Source organism: Poecilia formosa, unplaced genomic scaffold (genome assembly GCF_000485575.1).
Source record: "Poecilia formosa unplaced genomic scaffold, Poecilia_formosa-5.1.2 Scaffold115, whole genome shotgun sequence".
Taxonomy (NCBI): domain Eukaryota; kingdom Metazoa; phylum Chordata; class Actinopteri; order Cyprinodontiformes; family Poeciliidae; genus Poecilia; species Poecilia formosa.
Window position 1 is genome coordinate 678102 of NW_006800054.1, and position 18998 is coordinate 697099.

General features: G+C 37.7%; 4 protein-coding genes across 7 annotated transcripts; 2 read left to right on the top strand and 2 right to left on the bottom strand.

The window, feature by feature from the left end:
• Window positions 1-200: 200 nt before the first annotated feature.
• On the bottom strand, window positions 201-1038 carry LOC103143762 (hemoglobin subunit alpha-A). The gene is made up of 3 exons (XM_007560431.2): window positions 888-1038; window positions 574-781; window positions 201-463 (listed from the first exon to the last, which is right to left on the bottom strand). The coding sequence occupies exons 1-3, from the start codon at window positions 980-982 to the stop codon at window positions 335-337; spliced, it is 432 nt and encodes a 143-aa protein (XP_007560493.1). The 5' UTR covers window positions 983-1038; the 3' UTR covers window positions 201-334.
• A 2106-nt stretch (window positions 1039-3144) lies between these two features.
• Window positions 3145-4063, top strand: LOC103143763 (hemoglobin subunit beta-A-like). Its single transcript, XM_007560432.2, has 3 exons — window positions 3145-3317; window positions 3470-3692; window positions 3814-4063. The coding sequence occupies exons 1-3, from the start codon at window positions 3226-3228 to the stop codon at window positions 3943-3945; spliced, it is 447 nt and encodes a 148-aa protein (XP_007560494.1). The 5' UTR covers window positions 3145-3225; the 3' UTR covers window positions 3946-4063.
• Window positions 4064-4927: 864 nt separating this feature from the next.
• Window positions 4928-15207, top strand: nprl3 (NPR3-like, GATOR1 complex subunit). 4 transcript variants are annotated; one of them, XR_476827.2, is made up of 15 exons: window positions 4928-5339; window positions 6118-6187; window positions 7217-7255; window positions 7905-8037; window positions 9761-9835; window positions 10478-10631; window positions 10783-10864; window positions 10965-11102; window positions 11531-11687; window positions 12094-12200; window positions 12299-12428; window positions 13227-13416; window positions 13513-13705; window positions 14416-14667; window positions 14755-15207. XR_476827.2 is itself a non-coding variant. In XM_007560433.2 (14 exons), the coding sequence occupies exons 1-14, from the start codon at window positions 5144-5146 to the stop codon at window positions 14579-14581; spliced, it is 1830 nt and encodes a 609-aa protein (XP_007560495.1). In that variant the 5' UTR covers window positions 4928-5143; the 3' UTR covers window positions 14582-15206. The 4 variants fall into 4 exon arrangements, 3 of the variants coding, with proteins under 3 accessions (XP_007560495.1, XP_007560496.1, XP_007560497.1); XM_007560433.2 differs by having other exon boundaries at window positions 14416-15206; XM_007560434.2 differs by having other exon boundaries at window positions 4929-5339; window positions 10786-10864; window positions 14416-15206.
• A 127-nt stretch (window positions 15208-15334) lies between these two features.
• mpg (N-methylpurine DNA glycosylase) lies at window positions 15335-17619 on the bottom strand. Its single transcript, XM_007560436.2, has 3 exons — window positions 17197-17619; window positions 16169-16373; window positions 15335-15916 (listed from the first exon to the last, which is right to left on the bottom strand). The coding sequence occupies exons 1-3, from the start codon at window positions 17470-17472 to the stop codon at window positions 15522-15524; spliced, it is 876 nt and encodes a 291-aa protein (XP_007560498.1). The 5' UTR covers window positions 17473-17619; the 3' UTR covers window positions 15335-15521.
• Window positions 17620-18998: the final 1379 nt, after the last annotated feature.

An 18998-nucleotide genomic window follows, 5' to 3' on the forward strand; every position in this document is an offset into this window, starting at 1 on the left:
ATATATATATATATATATGTATATATATATATGTATCACCAGTTCTTGACTTTATTTAGTTTAAATTTACATTGTTTGTTCTCAGTGTTTAATTTCTTATTTCTACAACTTGACATAATTACTCTTATATTCTTTTGTGTGAAGGTCAGGAAACCATTGCTTTTAGAAGTGAGGTGCAAAAGACAACAAAAAAAAAGACACAGCTTTTGTGGACATTTATTGTATCTTTAATTTATTCAGCCAACCTTTTGAATTCAAAGGTGTTGTTGAATTTTTCTTTTGGATGACATGCAGTTTTTTTGTGCAGTCGATCCCCCCTCCGAGAGGCTGGATCTTAGCGGTATTTCTCAGACAGGGCCAAGGCCAGGTTCTGCAGGAACTTGTCAACGGAGACATGGACCTCAGGAGTGAAGTCAGCAGGGTAGTACATGGCCAGCACCAGGATGATGTTGTGAGCGAGGATCTATTGCATGAGAAACAAACAACGCGTTAAAGGGGGCATGTTACGATTGTCCGTGAAGCTTTTTAAATGTTGACGTTGCTTTAACTTTTAACTTAACAACTTTTACCCACCCTGAAGTTAGCAGGGTCCACTCTGAGCTTGAAGGCATGCAGCTCGCTGAGTTTGGCCAGGGCACCTTGCAGGTCATCGATCTTTCCAATGGCGTCCCCAATAGCTCCCATGATGGTGGCACCATGCTTCTTCACCTGTGCAGACTCTGGGCTCAGATCAGACCAGTGTGAAAAGTAGGTCTTGGTTTGCGGGTATGAGGTCAGCATCCTAGAAAATACACATGAGATTAAGTTAATCCAGATTAAAGAATAAAACATTTAACCATTCATGGTTGAAAAATTTAACAAAAATGACAATAAGAGAGAAAACCCACCTGCCGAGGGCCTCGCCTCCGATCTCGGCAGCTTTAGGGGCCACTTTGTCCCAGAAAGCCTTCACCACGGTCTTGTCCTTTCCAGAGAGACTCATTTCTGCCTTTTTAGTTTCCAAGTTGAAAGAAAAGAAACTCTGCTATGAAATTGCTGGTAGTGGCGACTTATAACTGTCTTTGTTTTATATCAAGCCAGAATGCACCACGCCCTCTATCAAATGTAGACCCCTCCTCTTTGGCAGAAATTACCAGAAGTTTCTATAATTCTTGAGATAAAAGATAACCACTCCCTGTCTTTGACCAAATGTCTGTCAATATTTTATTTCATTTAAAAAAAAGTGTATTTTGAATTTTAATTTTTCAAATTCACATCCAAGAAAAAATACAAGTCCACATAGATGAAATGTTGCATATTACAAGGACAACTCCAATAGATAATTTGAATGTATTCCAAAGACATTTAGAGAAGCAACTGAAGAAACGTAAGACAGGCACAACTGCATTTAATGAATTGGTTTCATTCATTGGAGAAAAAAAGAAACAAACACATTTGACATTCAACCATGTTAAATGTATTTGATCAACACCAGGAAATGGTATTGCCCACTCTAGATAAATCATATAATTTGTATATTGCACATTTTTAAAACAGCAGGTGAAGGTTTTACTTGTCTTTATAGTGACCAGTGAAGTGTCCAACTTTTTGAACAACCAATATCAGTGTGAAATAACAATTCTGTCATCTATTCTGGAGACTTTGCAATTTTTAATCTAGATTTCAGGTACCAGCATTTCTTTCTAGTTGCTCTTCTTTTATCTACACAACGTAAAAACATATATGTTTGGAGAGAAAGTGAATGTGACAGCTTTCAGGCCCTTTGTGGGAACAGTTTCTGAGTTTTTGTCAACGACCTGTCTACTTGTCTTTTGTCAGATTTAGTAGAAACACAATTCAGTTAAATTCCAAAATCAGTGATGGGTTGATTAAAGAAATGCAAGGAAGAATATGGCCTACATCAGTCATTTCTGTCCAGTAATAGAAATAATGGTAACACTTTATTTGAAGGGGTGTGCAAAAGACTGACGTAACACTTGTTATGAACATGAAGAAGTCTTTATGAATGTCTATGACTGTTGTCATGAAGTGCCATTCGGTAAATAATGCGTGATTTTGTAAATAATGACAATTTAATGCAAAGTTGGCACTTTTAATGGACTTTTAATGCAACTTTTAGAGCAACTTTGCATTAAAAGTGTCATTATTTACCAACTGACACTTCATGACAACTGTCATAGACATTAATAAAGACTCCTCCATCATCATCACAACAGGTATGACATCATGATGACAACAGCATCACAGCAGTATGAACAACACCCCAAAAAAAATGTTACCGAAATAACTTATATGTATGTGTATGAAAAGAAGGTTCAGAGCCTCATACAGCTGAAAGATATACCTTTACAGGTTACTTTTACCTTTTGACATTAAGGGTTCTACAGTTTATTGGGAGCGGTAAGTTATTTACTCAGTGACATCCCTACAAGTGTTAGAAACGCTATTGCTGATTAATATGGCTTCTCTGAAAGTGCATGGTTTGATATAAATGGGTGCGGTCATCTGAATTAAATGATAGCCAACCCATCAAAACTACTGAACCCTCAGAGCGGCGGTGAAGAGACCATCTTATCGCTTTCACTGGAGCAAGTTGTTTCATTGATAAACTTTTGATGTCTCATTCTTTCTGTTCTGTACATTGATGATGAGGAAAGCATGCTATTTGTTATTAGCATTTCTTTTTCCGTGTATCCACCGACATAATTTCCAAAATATTTTATAGTTAGAATTACCCAGACCCTTTTCTCATATAGTTGTACTTAGGTTGTTTAAATAATCAAAACATACACAATGTCAAGCTTCTTAAGCTAAAATATTGTTCTGTATAGTTGTACAACATACATGAATGGAATCTGTACTCTTCCATTAGATTTTGTTATTTTTCTTGTTTGGATGTTATTAAAAGAGCTGCAACACATAAAACAAAAAAAACAAAAAATTGCATAAAATATTACATATATAATTACCCATGATTATAAAAAGCATTTATGTTTATTTTCTTCTTATCAACCTTTTCTAGAAAGGCAGCTGATGATCATATCGAAATTGTTAAGGGTATAACCCAACATGGCACTCACTTTTGTCCAATCAGATGCCTCCTAAACATAGAGGAGTGGCACTGGGAAATTAATAAAAAGCTGTAAGACTATCATCCTCAAAAGGGTTGTGTCCCGAGGCATTTAATTATTTTCTGTGGCATAAAGACAAATTTAGCTCATCACCATGGTCGAGTGGACAGATGCTGAGCGCCAGGCCATCACAACTCTGTGGGGACAAATTGACGTGGGTGAGATTGGACAACAAGCTCTGATCAGGTGACCCTTCATAAAATTTTCATTTATTTATCCATCTCCTTCTTCAGGTTTAACACGTTCTTGAAATCAGCTGGTAGCATGCCCAGGCCACTGAATTCAGTTTCATATGTTTTAATTCAGTATTAACCTTTAAAATTTGTCTCTCAAACCAGGCTTCTGGTTGTGTATCCCTGGACTCAGAGGCATTTTGGAGCCTTCGGAAACCTGTCCACCTATGCTGCCATTGTCGGAAATGCCAAAGTGGCTCAGCATGGAAAAACTGTGATGAGTGGACTGGAAACTGCAGTGAAGAACATGGACAACATCAAGAATGCCTATGCCAAGCTGAGCGTCATGCACTCTGAGAAGCTGCATGTGGATCCCGACAACTTCAGGGTACAGTTGTAAACTCACTCGTCATTGAGTTTTTTATCAAAGCTCCTTTGGTGAAAAACAAGTTTTAATGTTTTTATCTAATCGGTAATAACATCCTTGCACTACTTTTTTTTCATTTCAGACTCTTGCTGAATGCATCTCAGTGGTTGTGGCCGCCAAATTTGGCCCCACTGTCTTCACACCTGGTTTCCAGGAGGCCTGGCAGAAGTTCCTGGCTGTGGTGGTCTCCGCCCTGGGAAGACAATACCACTAAGCAAAAATAAAGCACGCAACAGTCTTTAACATGGAACAGTTTTTGTAAAGTTTCTAAAAAGCACCATTTGCTGGTTGGAAGCTGTTGCAAACTCCAAATAAAATCTGAAAATCAAAGTTTATGGTTCTGTTCAATATTGCTTGTTTAAAGTAGCTTTCAATTTTACTTAACTGCTTTGCAGTCTGTTTATTTATTAAATATTTTTTTCAGTTGAAGTACATATGCAGATTCAATAGAAAAGAATTATCTTTGGAAGTCCGCCCCAATTAATTGATTACACATTTTATGAAAGAAAATGAAGGAATATGCCTGTGCCACTCAAGTTACTTGCTAAAACACATATCAGTCTGAGAAAGTGCAATGGGTTAAATATATCAATACAATTTCTTCACATGATCAAGGAAATATATTTTATTCAATGATAATTTAAGATTTTTAGTAAATTGGGCTATGAAAACTACAGAACATAGACTTGGTCGTTTGATGTAAAAGGGCGTGGCAAACTGAAATTAATGATAATCCTCCAAACATATTGCAGGTCAACATGAGTGCTAACACAAAACAAAGCATTACACACGTCACATAAAAAATATCAAAATGTCAAAGTACATTTTCAAAATAGTATATGGCTCTTGACCTATTTTGCACATACAGTATAATTAATCGTTCCGTTTAAGTAATGATTTTCTAGATAGTCTTTATTCATCGACAATTTCTTCTTGTTGGAAAAGTTAGAAATAAACGCTATCTGGGAATAGCGCCATCTAGCGGAAACACTGATCCCGCCATTACCTAGTTATTAGTTTTTGTATTTGGGTATTATTTTAGTTCGCCGAGTAACTGAGTTGGGAATTTTGTCTCTCAAATATTGTTCTTTTTTTGTTGTTGTTGTTGTTTTGTTTTGTTTTGTTTGTATTGTTTTTTAAAGAATTTCGTCAGCAGACATAAGAAGTATGCTGCACCCTTAGAAGCAGGTTGGAACTTAAAACCGAGTTAATGTTTCCAGCCGGGCATTTCTCAAGGCAACACACAACAATGTCAACAACATCTTTAGAAGATCCTTGCGCAATTTTATGTAGGCTTCTAAGTTAATTGTAAAGTTTTCCCGTTATCGTTACCTTTATTTCTTTATTGCACACATTAACGGTGATAGGAGCTGTAGCTAAATCAAGCTAGCGGACACTTTTAGAATGCTAACATGATGCTAAGCCCGTCGGCCGAGTCACCAGATGACAGAAACTCCCTATACAGTCAGTCACAAAACAACAGACATAAAAGCGGGGATAAAACCAGTCCTATAAGCGTCATCCTGGTTAGTTCTGGAAGTAGAGGGAACAAACTTCTATTTCGGTATCCTTTTCAAAGAGCAGCTGATTCTCCGTCTTCTCTCTCAGGTAGGTTTCTGCATTGACATGAACTCAAACAATGACTGTCATGTTTATCGATTTGCAGCCGTACACTACTGATAGTGAATATGTCTTGTAGTTGAACCCACGACACTTCTGCTGTAAAGCAACAGTGCTTCAAACTGCACCACTGTGCAGTCTAGCTTGTCAAATGTTTAATTCAATTCAGATTCCACTGAATTGAATCTGTCAGATTGATGTGAGTCAATCTGACAGCTTCACTCATAGGCCAATAATCTCAAATACAAAAGGAAACCTGAACCTGAATGTTGTGATTTTCCAGACCTGGAAGATATTGAATTGTTGTGGTGTCTTAATAACTAACATAAGACTGGTGCAGAATGAAACATCCCCACAAAATATAATAAACTAAAACAATGCAAAGAATAGAACCTCAAAATTCCCCAAGATAAAATCATACAGACAATGAAAAAAGATGATTATGCAAGTTATTGAGTCATGAGGTGTGTGTAGGTTTTTCTATGACAGGGCAGCATCCTGATACAATCACACTGTTATTTTATTGAGCCATCTTGAGTTGTAAGTGTTGCTAAAAATCTTTATTTACATTTTTTGACACATTTATAGCAATAGTCTGGGATTTGGTAAACTATTTGTAAAGCTTATTTGACAGATTTTTAGACTGTTAATGCTACATTAGTTAAGTAATTGTTCTGCAATTATCTTTTAGCTTATAAAAAGGGAAAAAAAATGTTGTTGTTTTTTTGTTGTTGTTTTTTACTTGTATACTTTAATCTGTCTTCAGCAAAACAGCGTAATCCATATGCACTGAACACCACTGGGGATGTTCTGGAAGATCCGGATGGTGATTCAAGGTGAATAGTTTTTTCTACATTTTCTTCAAAAAAAAAAATAAAAATACTAGTAAATGAACATTCTGTGCATGTTTATCTGAAAATGTAATGTTGAAAATGTAATTTCATCACTTCATGAGTCTAAATGTTACATTTTCAGCTGTTGTTTGACTGTGCCTGCTAGTCACAGGACCCAACCCATAAATCTTTATAGTGTCTGTTTTATTCATTTTTATTGTGCTGTCACTTTACAGATGGTGATATCAGCTTGTCATTTTTGTTGGTTTGAACACCTTAATAAATATTGAACAGCTCAGTCTGTGGAGCTATAGTTGTAAACTACAGGCATAACTGTCCATGTAACTTATTTTCTAGTAGATAACTAATATCTGTACCTGAGACTATTTCAAGAGATAGTAGATAATTAGATAAGAAACCCTTTAATGAGCAGGAAGATGAATATCTTCATTTCTGTCCTTCAGTTTAAAACTGAACAATATATTTAATCGTAGTTGACATTTAAGTGTCAGTGTGTACAATTTCACAACTGCACAGGATTGGCTAGGTACACTATTTGGTTTACTGCTATATTTCAAGTGCAAGGCATTCAGACTCTGCATGCCGATAATGTATTTGGACATTTGGGGGGGGGGGATACTTCACTGCTATTGATGCCCTAAAACAATGGAGATTTTATGGATCACAGATGGGCATAACATGATGATGGAAAAGAGTGAAGATGAGTGAGAAACATATTGATGTGGAAAAAAAATTCAACAGCAACTGCAATAGCATAAATTTAATTATCATTTGATATTGTAAATTCACCATATCAAGTGCAATGTCCACTACTAGCATACCTATTTCTCTGTATGTGAGATGTACTTAACTCAACATGCAGAGCAGCATGTTTACATCACTGTGTCACATGTTTTTTGGGGTTGTTTTAATGTCCATTTTCTGCATTTAGCCCAACTGTGTGTTGCATCTTTCCTTTTGTTTGCTTTTTTTTTTTGTTCTTCTTTTTTGGGGGCCCAAATCCCATTTCAGGGAGCAATGTCCTCTAACTGACGAACAGTTGGTAGCAGGGTAAGACCGAAACATTCTGAACCACCTCTCCTTCCCCTAGATCACCTCCCCCCCTGTCCTTTTATTTCACCCCATCTTTCCTGTTTTTGTGCCCTGTATCAATCTCCAATCCCGATCTCTGTGCCGTTCCTTTTTAATGATGTACAGAAGATGAATCATGCTTGCACTAAAATCATCGGTCTAAATGTACGCTGATAATTCAGAGCATGTAGACTTAGCAAATAAGGATGAAATTCAAATCAGTTACAGCAGTTTGAATAATACCTTTCATTGCTTTTTAAAATGATGGTGCTGATAATATGGAAAAGGTCCATATTGTGTTTAATTTTTTTTTTCTGAAAGTTAACACCTTAATTTGTATCCCCTTTGACTGCAGCATGAGTTACATCAGTCAAACCAGCATGAGTTTGTCACATTTCTCATTCATGTATCATTCACTATTTTCTGCTGGTAAACCTCTTCTTTTCCTTACCTCACAGTAGCCAAATTAGATTTTATTATTATTATAATTATTGAATTATTTTAAGTCAAATCCATCCTATAAACAGGAATAAGAGGATTATAGCCAGATAATCTGAGCTTTTTTCACTCGTCTCGGCTGCTCCCAGTTTGCGAGGTTTTTCACTGAGTTTGTTTCTCCTTCCTCGAGGTTTTCTGATAGCATCCTGGCCACCATCCTGGCCACCAAGAACGATATGTGTGGAAAGAAGTTTGAACTCAAGATAGACAATGTTCGATTTGTGGGTCACCCGACTCTTCTGCAGCATTCTCCCCTCATCCAGGTAGGAAACAATAGAGTCAGTGAAGCAAAGAATCAAGGTTTTCACACTTTAATTGAGAAAACTGAATTAGGGTTTTCTCAATTAAACAAAACTATAATTGAGAAAATTAAAGTTTTCTTGGTTTTAGCCGTCTTCATTACCACTATTAGCATTTAATTTATGTGCTAATTTCAAGGTCTACGTTTCACAGAGCTTTTGTCTAAACATCTCCTTTCTGCCTTCAGCTGCATCTCTAATAAGCCATTCTTGTCTAAATACGATTTTATCGTTTTCAGGACATGTTTGTATTGATTTTTGTTTTTTGTTTTTTTTTTGACAAAAATGATGAGCTGGCATTGGTAACATTTCAGGAGTTACATTTTACATTTTTAGTTCCAAGTCTGTTTATAGCTACTTACAGCTTAAAAATCTAAACACAACTCTCTGCCACTGCAGTTTAAAACAGCTTATTGGTTAAAAACAGTTTATTTTTCATTTAAAATGTTACCAGAAAATGCATGTTTCTGTGATACATTGACATTAAAGTGAAGAAGGTCAGCTTTCAATATGTCAATATTTGGACAAAATGCTGAATATAAATGGTCACGCAGGCCTACTAATGAAATCTTACTACATTAGGATAAATTCACAGCTTCTGCTCTCTCTAATGCATCCTTTGACCCCCCAGTGCTTGTAATTGCTGTAATTATTGTTGTCTTAAGTATACTCTTCCTAAATTAAATCCACTGTGATTTTCACTCGTTATTTAGTAGCTCCATGCTTTTTAGGGTAAATTTAGTGACCTCACATGGCGCAACATTTCCATAAGAAATACTAATAAACAAAACAAAACTGAAGAAAATCTAAGTCAGTTTTTTTTTTTTCATATTTCTTTCTGTCATAGCTGCAAAATTGCTTCATTTGCTTTCTCCAGTACTTGACCATAAGACATTTGTTAGTTGAAGCAGAGTTGAAAGTTCTGCTTCAGCTCTCATACCACAGTGTGGTTTGTTTTCTAATGCCCAGAGATCAGAGATCATCTCCCCCTACTGTATTTTTCTGAACAGCCTGTGTTGTTGAGATCTTTACTGTTTTACTGGCAATGATGACGAGGCAAAAGAAAACTGAGCAGCACAAAGCTCTCCTATATGCAGAAAAGATCATGATTTCTCTGTGTTTGATACATTTGGAGCTCTCGATAGCGTTTTGTAGACTTTGGCATCTGGAAACAACTGGAGGAGCTTTCGATGCACTTTAATGTGATGAAATAATCCCTTGAATTGAACTAGGGTTTTAGTTCAATTTTTTTTTAACATCTGATGCGGGCTTTTTTTCAATTGTCTTTTGTTAACAGAAAGAAAATGTTTTCACTATTTTAAAAAATCCGGCAATTTTTTTCACAAATGTTTCTGTTTTGTCTATACCCGTCTTTGTATATTTGCAATCTGGGTTTCTACGTATTCTTCTTCGTTTGAAAATAAATTTTAAAAAAAATTGATATCATAGCATCTTTTTCTATTTTATGTTATTTTTGTCTTTTTTGTGACGTTATTCAGTAAATGTAAACATAAATTTGGTTAAAGAAAATTTTATTTATTTGTAATAATGAAATACTTAAAAGTTGCTCTTGTTTGCTTAGTTTAAAAATTTTAGTTAAATTTTAACAAAAAAAATAGATGAATTTTTTGGGGGGAAAAGCTTAATTTTATGGACTTTCTAGAGACATGGCTTTTTGTCATTTCAGGTTTCCAAAACAGATCCCTCGCCTAAGAGAGAAATGCCTACGATGATCTTGTTTAACGTTGTTTTTGCCCTAAGGGTAAGGAAATCTTTAGTAAAATATTTCAATATGAAAAATATTGTGTTGAAAATTGAAAATAATAATATGGCTTTTCATGTTCTTATTTTTATCAAGTCTTTCTTCAAATATTTTAGCTGACTGTGGGTGGGACGTTTAAAGTTAGTTTTCTGTTAATCGCGGTATTCCTTGAACGGGAGGGGTTGTGTGTGTTTGATAACGCTCAGTTATCAGTGACAGCATGAGAACTCTGGGAGGAGAGGGCGGTTTGTTCTGCTTAATCATGCTGCTCAGCAAGGCCCAGCCCGGTTCCTGCCCATGCTGAGTCATGATTCTCTGCAAGTCCCGGGAAGGCTCAGAAGAGGCGAAAAGTTGCTCTGTCATGCTTTTCCATACTATCTGCTCTGCAGCTTACTTTACTGTGCTGTAAACACACTTAAAAAAGAAGCAGAAGTACTTTATCATTGTAGAAATGCTTTTTTAAAAATTTTTTAAATGTTTTATTTTTAAATTTTTTTAAATATTGCTTTTCTACTTTCAGTGGCCTTTCAGTCTGAAAATGTTTTCCAGTCACATAAGCAACACAAAAGAGAAATTGGATGTAATTAGTTAAAACTTCAAACATAAAAATGACATGTTCTGCTTGTCCGTTTGCATCTCCAGGCAAACGCCGATCCGTCAGTGATCAGCTGCATGCACAACCTGTCTCGGCGCATCGCCATAGCCCTTCAGCATGAGGAGCGCCGCTGCCAGTACCTGACCAGAGAAGCCAAGCTGATGCTTTCCTTGCAAGACGAGATCACCACCACGACGGAGAGTGAGATATTCTCTCACTATTCACACCTTCTCTAAAGCTTTGACTCAATCAAACTTTCCAATTTTGAATTATAATTATGTTCTTTTTTTAGTTTTTATTCCATGTCTCATTGTTTTGTCTCATGTCTATGTTTCCTCTCTGCTGATGTTAGCAGACGGAACCCCGCAGTCTCCATTTAGACAAATTCTTCCAAAATGTAAGCTAGCCAGGGACTTAAAGGAGGCCTACGACAGGTGGGAAGCTAAATAATTTCATCTGCTTTGTTGCTTTTCTCAAAGTGTTGAGCAAATCCACTTTGTCATCAAGTTAATTATAATATTCATGATTTTTCAGCCTCTGTACAACAGGTGTGGTACGACTACATATCAACAACTGGCTGGAGGTCAGCTTCTGCTTGCCTCATAAGATCCACAGGGTCGGTGGGAACTACATCCCCCCAGAGGCACTAGAGCGCAGCCTGAAGGCCATCAGGTAAATTTAATATTTTATACACCCTGTTCTGTATTAGAAACGATATTTAATGTTACTATCAGTGTGCACGAACAGACTTAATTTGTTATAAATTACACAGGAAAATTGCTCTGTGTCAAATAAAGTTGAAAATTCTTTTAGTGCTTTAATTACTACACATTTCAAAAATATTTTTTAAAGTTTTTATGAGAAGTTAGTCTTTTTCAGGTGTAGTTGATTTGTGCGCCCCACTTTTTTTTAAGCTCCATCAATTCATTGAAATAGATTCTGTGGGCCACACTGCCACCTATAGGCAGCTTTAAAAAAAAGGCTGTTGTTTTAAATAACCTCTCATTTTAATGCCTTTTAAAAGTAAAATAGGAATAAAATACAAAGTGAAGATTTTGTAGAGAGTTTTGAAAAGTAATTTGGTTTTTATGACCCTGTAGGCCCTATCATGCCCTGTTGTTGTTAGAAAGTGAGAAGGCGCTGTTGGATCAACTTCCTCTGGACTGTTCGCCTGCGATGGTGCGCCTGATAAAGATCTGCTCAGCGGTGAAAAACCTGCAGCAGCTCGCCCAGGACGCTGACCTGGCCTTACTTCAGGTGCACAGCATCGCTCTGATATCATGCTTTTTCAATTTAGGGACTACAATTCTTTTGCCATTTCTTATAATGTGCATTCGGTTGCACACATAGAGTGTATATACAGTAATAGAATTTTAAAAAGCAAAAACAAGTCACAACTGAAACTTTAAAGAAATACTTTGGGTTTAAAGAAGCTTCTTCACGTGGTTAGTGTGAGTTACCACTAAAATGCATTTCATAAAATAAATGCACCCAGTGTGTGTTGTATATTTAGCTACTTACTGCCATCTAGTGGTGAATATGCAGAATGCAAAAATATTCATGCAAACATTTTTTTTCTCTTTTTATATCACTTTTTCAGTGTTCAGGGTTTCTAATCAGACCTTGTAGTTTATCATTATTTTTACTGTTTTTTCCCACTCAGATCTTCCAAATTGCTGCCCACTTGGTTTACTGGGGCAAGGCGATCATCATCTTTCCTCTTTGTGAGAATAACGTCTACATGCTGTCTCCTCATGCCAACATCTCTCTGTAAGTGTGTGAAATCTTCTCTTAAGACTTGATCAAACATATCAGAGCCAGACAGGGACTGTATTAAGTAGCAATGTTTGTTCTTCCTCCCTGACCAGATACTCCGCTTTGGCTAAGCAATTCGCTCAGCAGTTTTCTGGCCACGATCTGCCCTCCATGTTGGCCAAGTTCTCTCTACCGGTCTCACTGGCCGAATTCAGAAACCCCCTGGAAGCCCCTGCACAGGAGGTAGGATAATCGCTTAAATTGTAAAATACTGTTCATTGTGTATGGAAATTGAAATATATGACATAGATGCAAACAAAGAATTGCTTTAAAAAAATAAATGGTTTAAAATTGTTTATTAATATTTTTGATTATTTACAGGGAAAATGGGCCAGGCATGATCTCTGAATTAAACTAAGCACCCCTCCCCTGAAGGCAGACTAATAAAACTAATAAATAGACATGACTTTAGTGACATGGGCTACTTGTTTGTTAGCTCATGATGTTTGTGTTATTTTTGACACTCTTCTGCTTGTTTTAGACTTGTTCCTTCCTGCCTCAACACACGTGATTGAAACTGATGAGTCATTTCGCGATTTTTAAACCTGTACTGTAACATTTTCCTCCACGAAACGCGCCCTCTGTTGGCCATTATGTAGATTGCAGGTCTACATAATGTATTGATCAGTATTGATCGTTTATTATGTGCAGATGATGGATAACTGATACAAAAAATATTTTACTGTTGGCATAATCAGTTTTCTACATAAAAATAAACACTTGAGAAATACATATCAATATATTTGCATAAATATTCTTCTAATGGAAGCAGCTTTATAGTTTTGATGCACATTTGAAGGCAAATGGTAAGTCAAATCAGAGGTCTTTAGGATTTTACTGTAAGTTAAGACTCTGCATTGTAATCACTAGAATACTTACTCATATAATTTTCTGAAGCACATTATCTGCGATCCACTGCACCGTTTATTCTAATTTCCTCAATAACTCAGTGTCTTGTTTTGCTCTGCTGCTTCTCTACAGGCCCAGCTCATCCAGATGGTGGTGTGGATGCTCCAGCGCCGCCTGCTCATCCAGCTGCACACTTATGTTTGCTTTTTAATACCACCCAATGAAGATGAGCCTACACCCAAGGATGAAGAGCTTCCACTGGCCGCGCGGGTCGGAGGCCGCAGTCTCAGCACCCCGAGCGCTCTCAGTTTCGGTTCTCCAAGTAAGACCCGACCGTCAACATCACCGCTCCCTTCTCTGCTCTCACGGATAAATAAGAAGTCAAACAGATCACTGACCACTTCCTTCATATTTGCAGCCAGCAGTGACGACATGACCCTAACCAGTCCCAGTATGGAGAATTCCAGCGCTGAGCTGCTGCCCGGCGGTGACTCTCCTCTGAATAAAAGGATGACAGAAACACTCCTGGCAAGCCTGTCGGAGCATGAGAGGCAGGTTATTCTGAACATCCCGGCCGCGCAAAATCCAGAGGATCTGCGGATGTTTGCCAGGTAATTAGGCTTTTTCTTTTAAGTTTTTTTCTTTTTTTAATGTATAAGCATTTCATGTTTTTTAGCCACACTGCAAAAACACAAGTTCTTACTAAGTATGTTTGGTCTAGGTTCTAGAGCAAATATTTTAGTATACTTGAAATAAGACAAAAGTAACTTACAAATATTTTTTTCTGTAAGAAATATGAGCTTATCTTAGGTCAATAATTCCTTAATATGGATGTGAAAGTAGTAGTTCTACGGGCAGACTATTTCACTTCACTTAAGTGCCAGTACTGGTACTTTATTTAATGAAGGTTCAGAAATTATTTACTTAAAACAAGCTCTTGTATTTTGCTGAAAAATTACTTGTAAGTTAGTTTTATCTTGCACTAGAAACTAGACCATATATAGTCGGTTAGATTTTGTGTTTTTGCAGTGTGGACCGTCTTTTACATTGTTTTGTTTGCATATTAGTGTAGTCACTGAAAATGCTTACTTTGCCTTAGTCCGTAATGTAAAGATTGTGTCTATTCAGATCTTGCACACCAGAGTTGTTGTCATTTAGTTGATAAAGATTCACGTTTGGGATAACTTCAACTGAGCATTTAAATTCTCATGATCAAAGTTAATGCTTTGTATCTTTTCGCAAGAGCCTACAAACTGCTGCTGACTGAGAAAAAAGTTCCTGCTATTAAAATAATCTCATCGTGCGTCAAACTGCTTTTTAGGCTGCTGCACTATTTTCGGGGACATCACCACCTGGAAGAAATCATGTACAACGAGAACATGAGGCGATCGCAGCTCAAGACGCTGTTCGACAAGTTCCGCAGCGTCCTCATTGTGACGAACCACGAAGATCCTATTATTTCTATTTTTCAGTCTCCCATGGAGTAGACAGTGTGACTGCCCACCCACTGGTTCACCTGCAACGTGCTCAGGACCACGGAGGCTCTGCGGCTGACTGACGTGACGGCATTAGTGTGTGAGGAGTTACAAAATATAGAGTATATTTTTTACCTTTGAGCCAAACCTTTGTTTACAGTATTAAATTATTTTATACATGCCAGACATGCCTTATGGGTTCACTGTGAAAAGTGGAAGCACTGGCGCGCTGGGAGACTGACACAATCGCCCGTGCCGGCTTCAGAAGTGCACACAGAGCACTGATCGTTCCAGGCCTCCAGCTACCTCTCTTTAGGCATCCCAAAGGTGGAGATGGAAAGACTGCAGAGCGAAAATAAAAGATGAAGAGTCTTAACAGCAAACAGCTCGTTTTTGCACAGGCTCAGGTTGGATGGGAAGGAGCTTTCAAAACATCTGTAAAAATCACTGAGAGGAACATTTCCCCTGAGTGAGTGCTTATTGGAAAACAGATGGAATTATATGAGACAGACTTTTTTTTTTTTAATAAACTCAGTCAGGTCTAATCTTTTACATTACTGTACAACTTTGCTTCAATAAACTGCATTTCAAAATAAACTTACAAACTGGGAAATAAAGTTTTATCATTTAAAAAATGAGATTGGAATGTTGTTAAATTGGTTTTGATTGTCCCAGAACTGCTAATACTTTAAAGATGAGGTTCAGAAAAGTATTTTAATAAGTATGGGGGAGGAGGGGAGTATTTCCAGACTTTATTCCCTTTACCATTGTCTTAAAGTTTTATTTTTTCTCCTTCTAATGTATTATGTAGCATACCTCCACAAGACAAAATGGACAAGACTTTATTATTTCCAAGTTTAAAAAAGGGAACACATAGAAAAGCAGCTTAAAACACTCAAGTCTTTTTTTTTCCTCAGGTTGATTTTGTTCTTTTTTTGCACATTTCATGGATCTACACTGTTTCTTTTCCAGACAGAGACCGTCTCTCTGCTTCTTTGTTCACCACACTAACACAGGGATGCCCCCGCAGATAAAAGCGCCACGGTTTCTTAGCCCACTCCCCGTGGGACTCGATACCGACGCGCGGAGCTGAAACTATATCCTGGGGTTTCGGGGGACTTGTGTTTTGATCGTCCTCGAGCCACACCTCGGTGTCAGAAGCCAAGTCTCTCCGGTCAAAACAGCGAGGTATATTTAGAGCCTGGCACAGCTTCGAGGGCCCGTTGCAGAGATCTTTGTCCTTCAGTTGCCAGGCTCCCTCTTTGCGTCGAGCCGCTCTCAGCTCCCTCATCGCAGGCTGGCCCTGCAGGGGCTCCAGAGAGCGCAGCAGCACGGCAGCACCCTCCCCTGAATAAACACAGCACACAATCTGCATCAGTCAGCAAGGCTCTGCTTTGTTTCCTTCCTTTGCTCTCTACTAACCAGTAACGAAGAGCAAAAACTGCTGACTTGCTCTAATGTTAGATAAATACAGAGTCGACCTAAACACAATGAAACGGAAAAAGGCTCTCTGAAACCTTTTTCACGTCATATTTGCATATGCAGACATTGCAAAATGTGGATAGGGCACGTTGCGCCATTGGTGGGTAGTGACTGTACCTTCACTGGACACATTCATGCAGAGGTAGATCCCATAGATCGGATACACGTAGATTGTGCCGGGCTTCATGAACATGGCCGTGTTCCTCTCGGTGCGTTTGCCCCCTGCTGAGTGAGAGGCTTTGTCCTCCCCTCCGAGATACGCCTCAGTTTCCACTATTCTCCCACGAAGCTCGGAGCCATCTGCACGCCTGCGGACCAGCACCTGCACGGAAAAGTCTAATTTTATAATAGCAACTGAAATTTTATCTTTTAAAGCTAAAGAGTTAATTAATAAAAAAAACACTGAACTTATCTGGTCGCATGACAAGATATATTCTAGCAAATGTCATAGATAACACTAATTATAAAATGCAGGCATAAAAGAATAAGTTGTTTAGGAGGCTGTGTAAAAGTAAGTTGAAATATGTATCTTAAAATATTTCAGGATTGCTTTACACAACTTCCATAAAGTGGGGCTCCTTTCCAAGTATTTATTTCCCCTTGATGCACAAAGCTGCATAATGTATGTCTTGCTCAACCCCTAATGTTTCAGCATGTTCACCTTCTGGGTGCCGCGCTTACATGCTTTCAGGTTCCACCTTACAATTAGGTTATAAATTGACACTAAGATAATTGAGTTTTGACATTTGGTCTATGATTCATGCTTATCATCTTTGTCTATTTGTAATTATCAGGCCCGTTATGTTTGGTGCCTGAACTAGATGTTCTGCACCGTAGCTTTAATGTAATAGAACATTCTGTTCTCCCTGTTTTATAGAGCAAATCTGCCCCCACATTGTAAGGCAACCCGACCCACTCTGCTGTTTAGCTGTCAGGACAATTGGGCCTAGTGATGTTGTAGGTGAGGGTATTGCCGATAATAGATTAGAGAAGACGTTTATTTTTATTAGACATTAATTAAATGTGGTTTTTACTTCCCATTTAGACGAATACTGCGGCTTCTAAAAATTGCTGAGCTACTTTAGAAAGACTGATGTAAAGACACCCCTTAAATATGTAAATTTAAAGACAGATTTCAAGGGTACCTTGCCGAGGAATGCTTTAGCCAAACTGATGCAGGGCTGATTGAAAAAGTCCTGCCCCAGTCTGCGCTGAGGCTCGTTGTTGTTGAAATAATGGCTTCGCTCCGGCTCGAGACTTTGAACAGATTCACACAGAAGTGGTTGTTGGCTCTTCAGCTTGGCAGGAGAAGCTCCACAGTTCGGTTCAGTCTGGTTTCTACGCAACGGCAAGCCCGACTCTGTGTGTGTAGCAGTAGCCACTGCCAAGTCTTGGACCTTTCTTTTTCTTCCTGCCATCATCTTTGCTCATGTTACAGCGAGCTTTGAGTTTACATGTCTCTACGACACGTTTGTTTGCACACTCAATGTCTTTACGTATTTCAAAACATTAATTTTACCACCGGTTGTCATGAAGGCTACATTTGCTGTGACGTTCAGGAAGTAAATATGTGTCTCTTAAAGGGACCGCTCACGAATTTAGGTCAACATCTGATGGAAATTGCAGCTCTTTTTTGGAATCTGAATCATTTCGCTGGGTTTGGGTTAAAACACAGCCAATAGGTTAAAAAATATTGAGCTAGCTTTTTTTTTAAATGGTTGGAAAAAAATGTCAATAAGTACATACAGTTTTACTATTAATCAAAGCGTGTCTTTTCATACTTCACTGCATACCACAACATATGTATTAAAAAAGGCAAAGTTAAAGCACAAAAAGGCTAAGTACATGTCTGTGCAGTCCTCTTTTAAAGTTCTGTTCTTCTTTGCTATGCTTTTCAACTGGTTGGTATGAGCCTGTTTTGACATTGTTTACAAAACAAACTCATTTAGAGAAGAATTGACTCCTATCATAATTCCAGCACATCACACCAGTTTAATTACTACCTAAAATAGAATGTCTCCATTAGTTTGCATTTCTGGGAAAAAGAAAAAAAAATTACATATATTTCGGAAAGCACTGCAATTTTTTCTTGCTGAGCAGTCTTTTTTCTATCTTCATTTAACTAATGATGAGATAGATGTCATGTTCTCCGCTGCCTGTGCCTAGGAAATGGATGGCGCCTATTTGGCCCCAAGCAGTGTGGATCCATGTGGCTCTCAGGAACACTAATTGTGTGTGACATGGCTGTGCCACAGAGTAGAGTTTCATGAGGAAAGTCCAACTTGAAAAATGGTGGCAGTAGAGAGCTCAAGAGAGTAGAAATTGGCAAGAAATATTTTTAAAAGCTTCTTTTAGATAAATACTGAATTCCACACAGCACTGAAATTTAACTGGAGTTAAATAAGGAAACAAATCTCATTACCCTATATATTATAAACACATCCATAACTCTTTGATTAAGTATTTTTTTGAGCTGCACAAGATTGGTGAAGCATTTCACGGCACCAAAATGAATTATAGAAGTTCCAACTCTCATACCCTCTGTAGACTGCCAGTCTGAATTTGAGAAATAGTTTTATTAATACCACCTCCTTTGGACTCTACAGCAGAAGCTTTGCACCACAGAAACATTCCTCCAGCCTCCCTGTGGTTCTGATGTTCCTCTGCCTGCTGTGCTAAGTGTTGGCAGCATGCTGCCGCAGATCTTTCTGCAAAGTATTCGTTCATATTCCCAAGTCTTTTCCTGATCGCTTGAGCTCAAAAATAGTTATACACATTCAGCTTTCATCTGTTTTCTACTATGTTGTAACAGCTCCAAATTATTTTTATAAATTTTTACCAAGCATATACCTTTGCATAATGTTATATGTGATAATGTGTATAGTAAGTTGAAAATTATGATACATTTGAGCTGCTCATAAAATTTTCAAAATTGACAAATGATGCT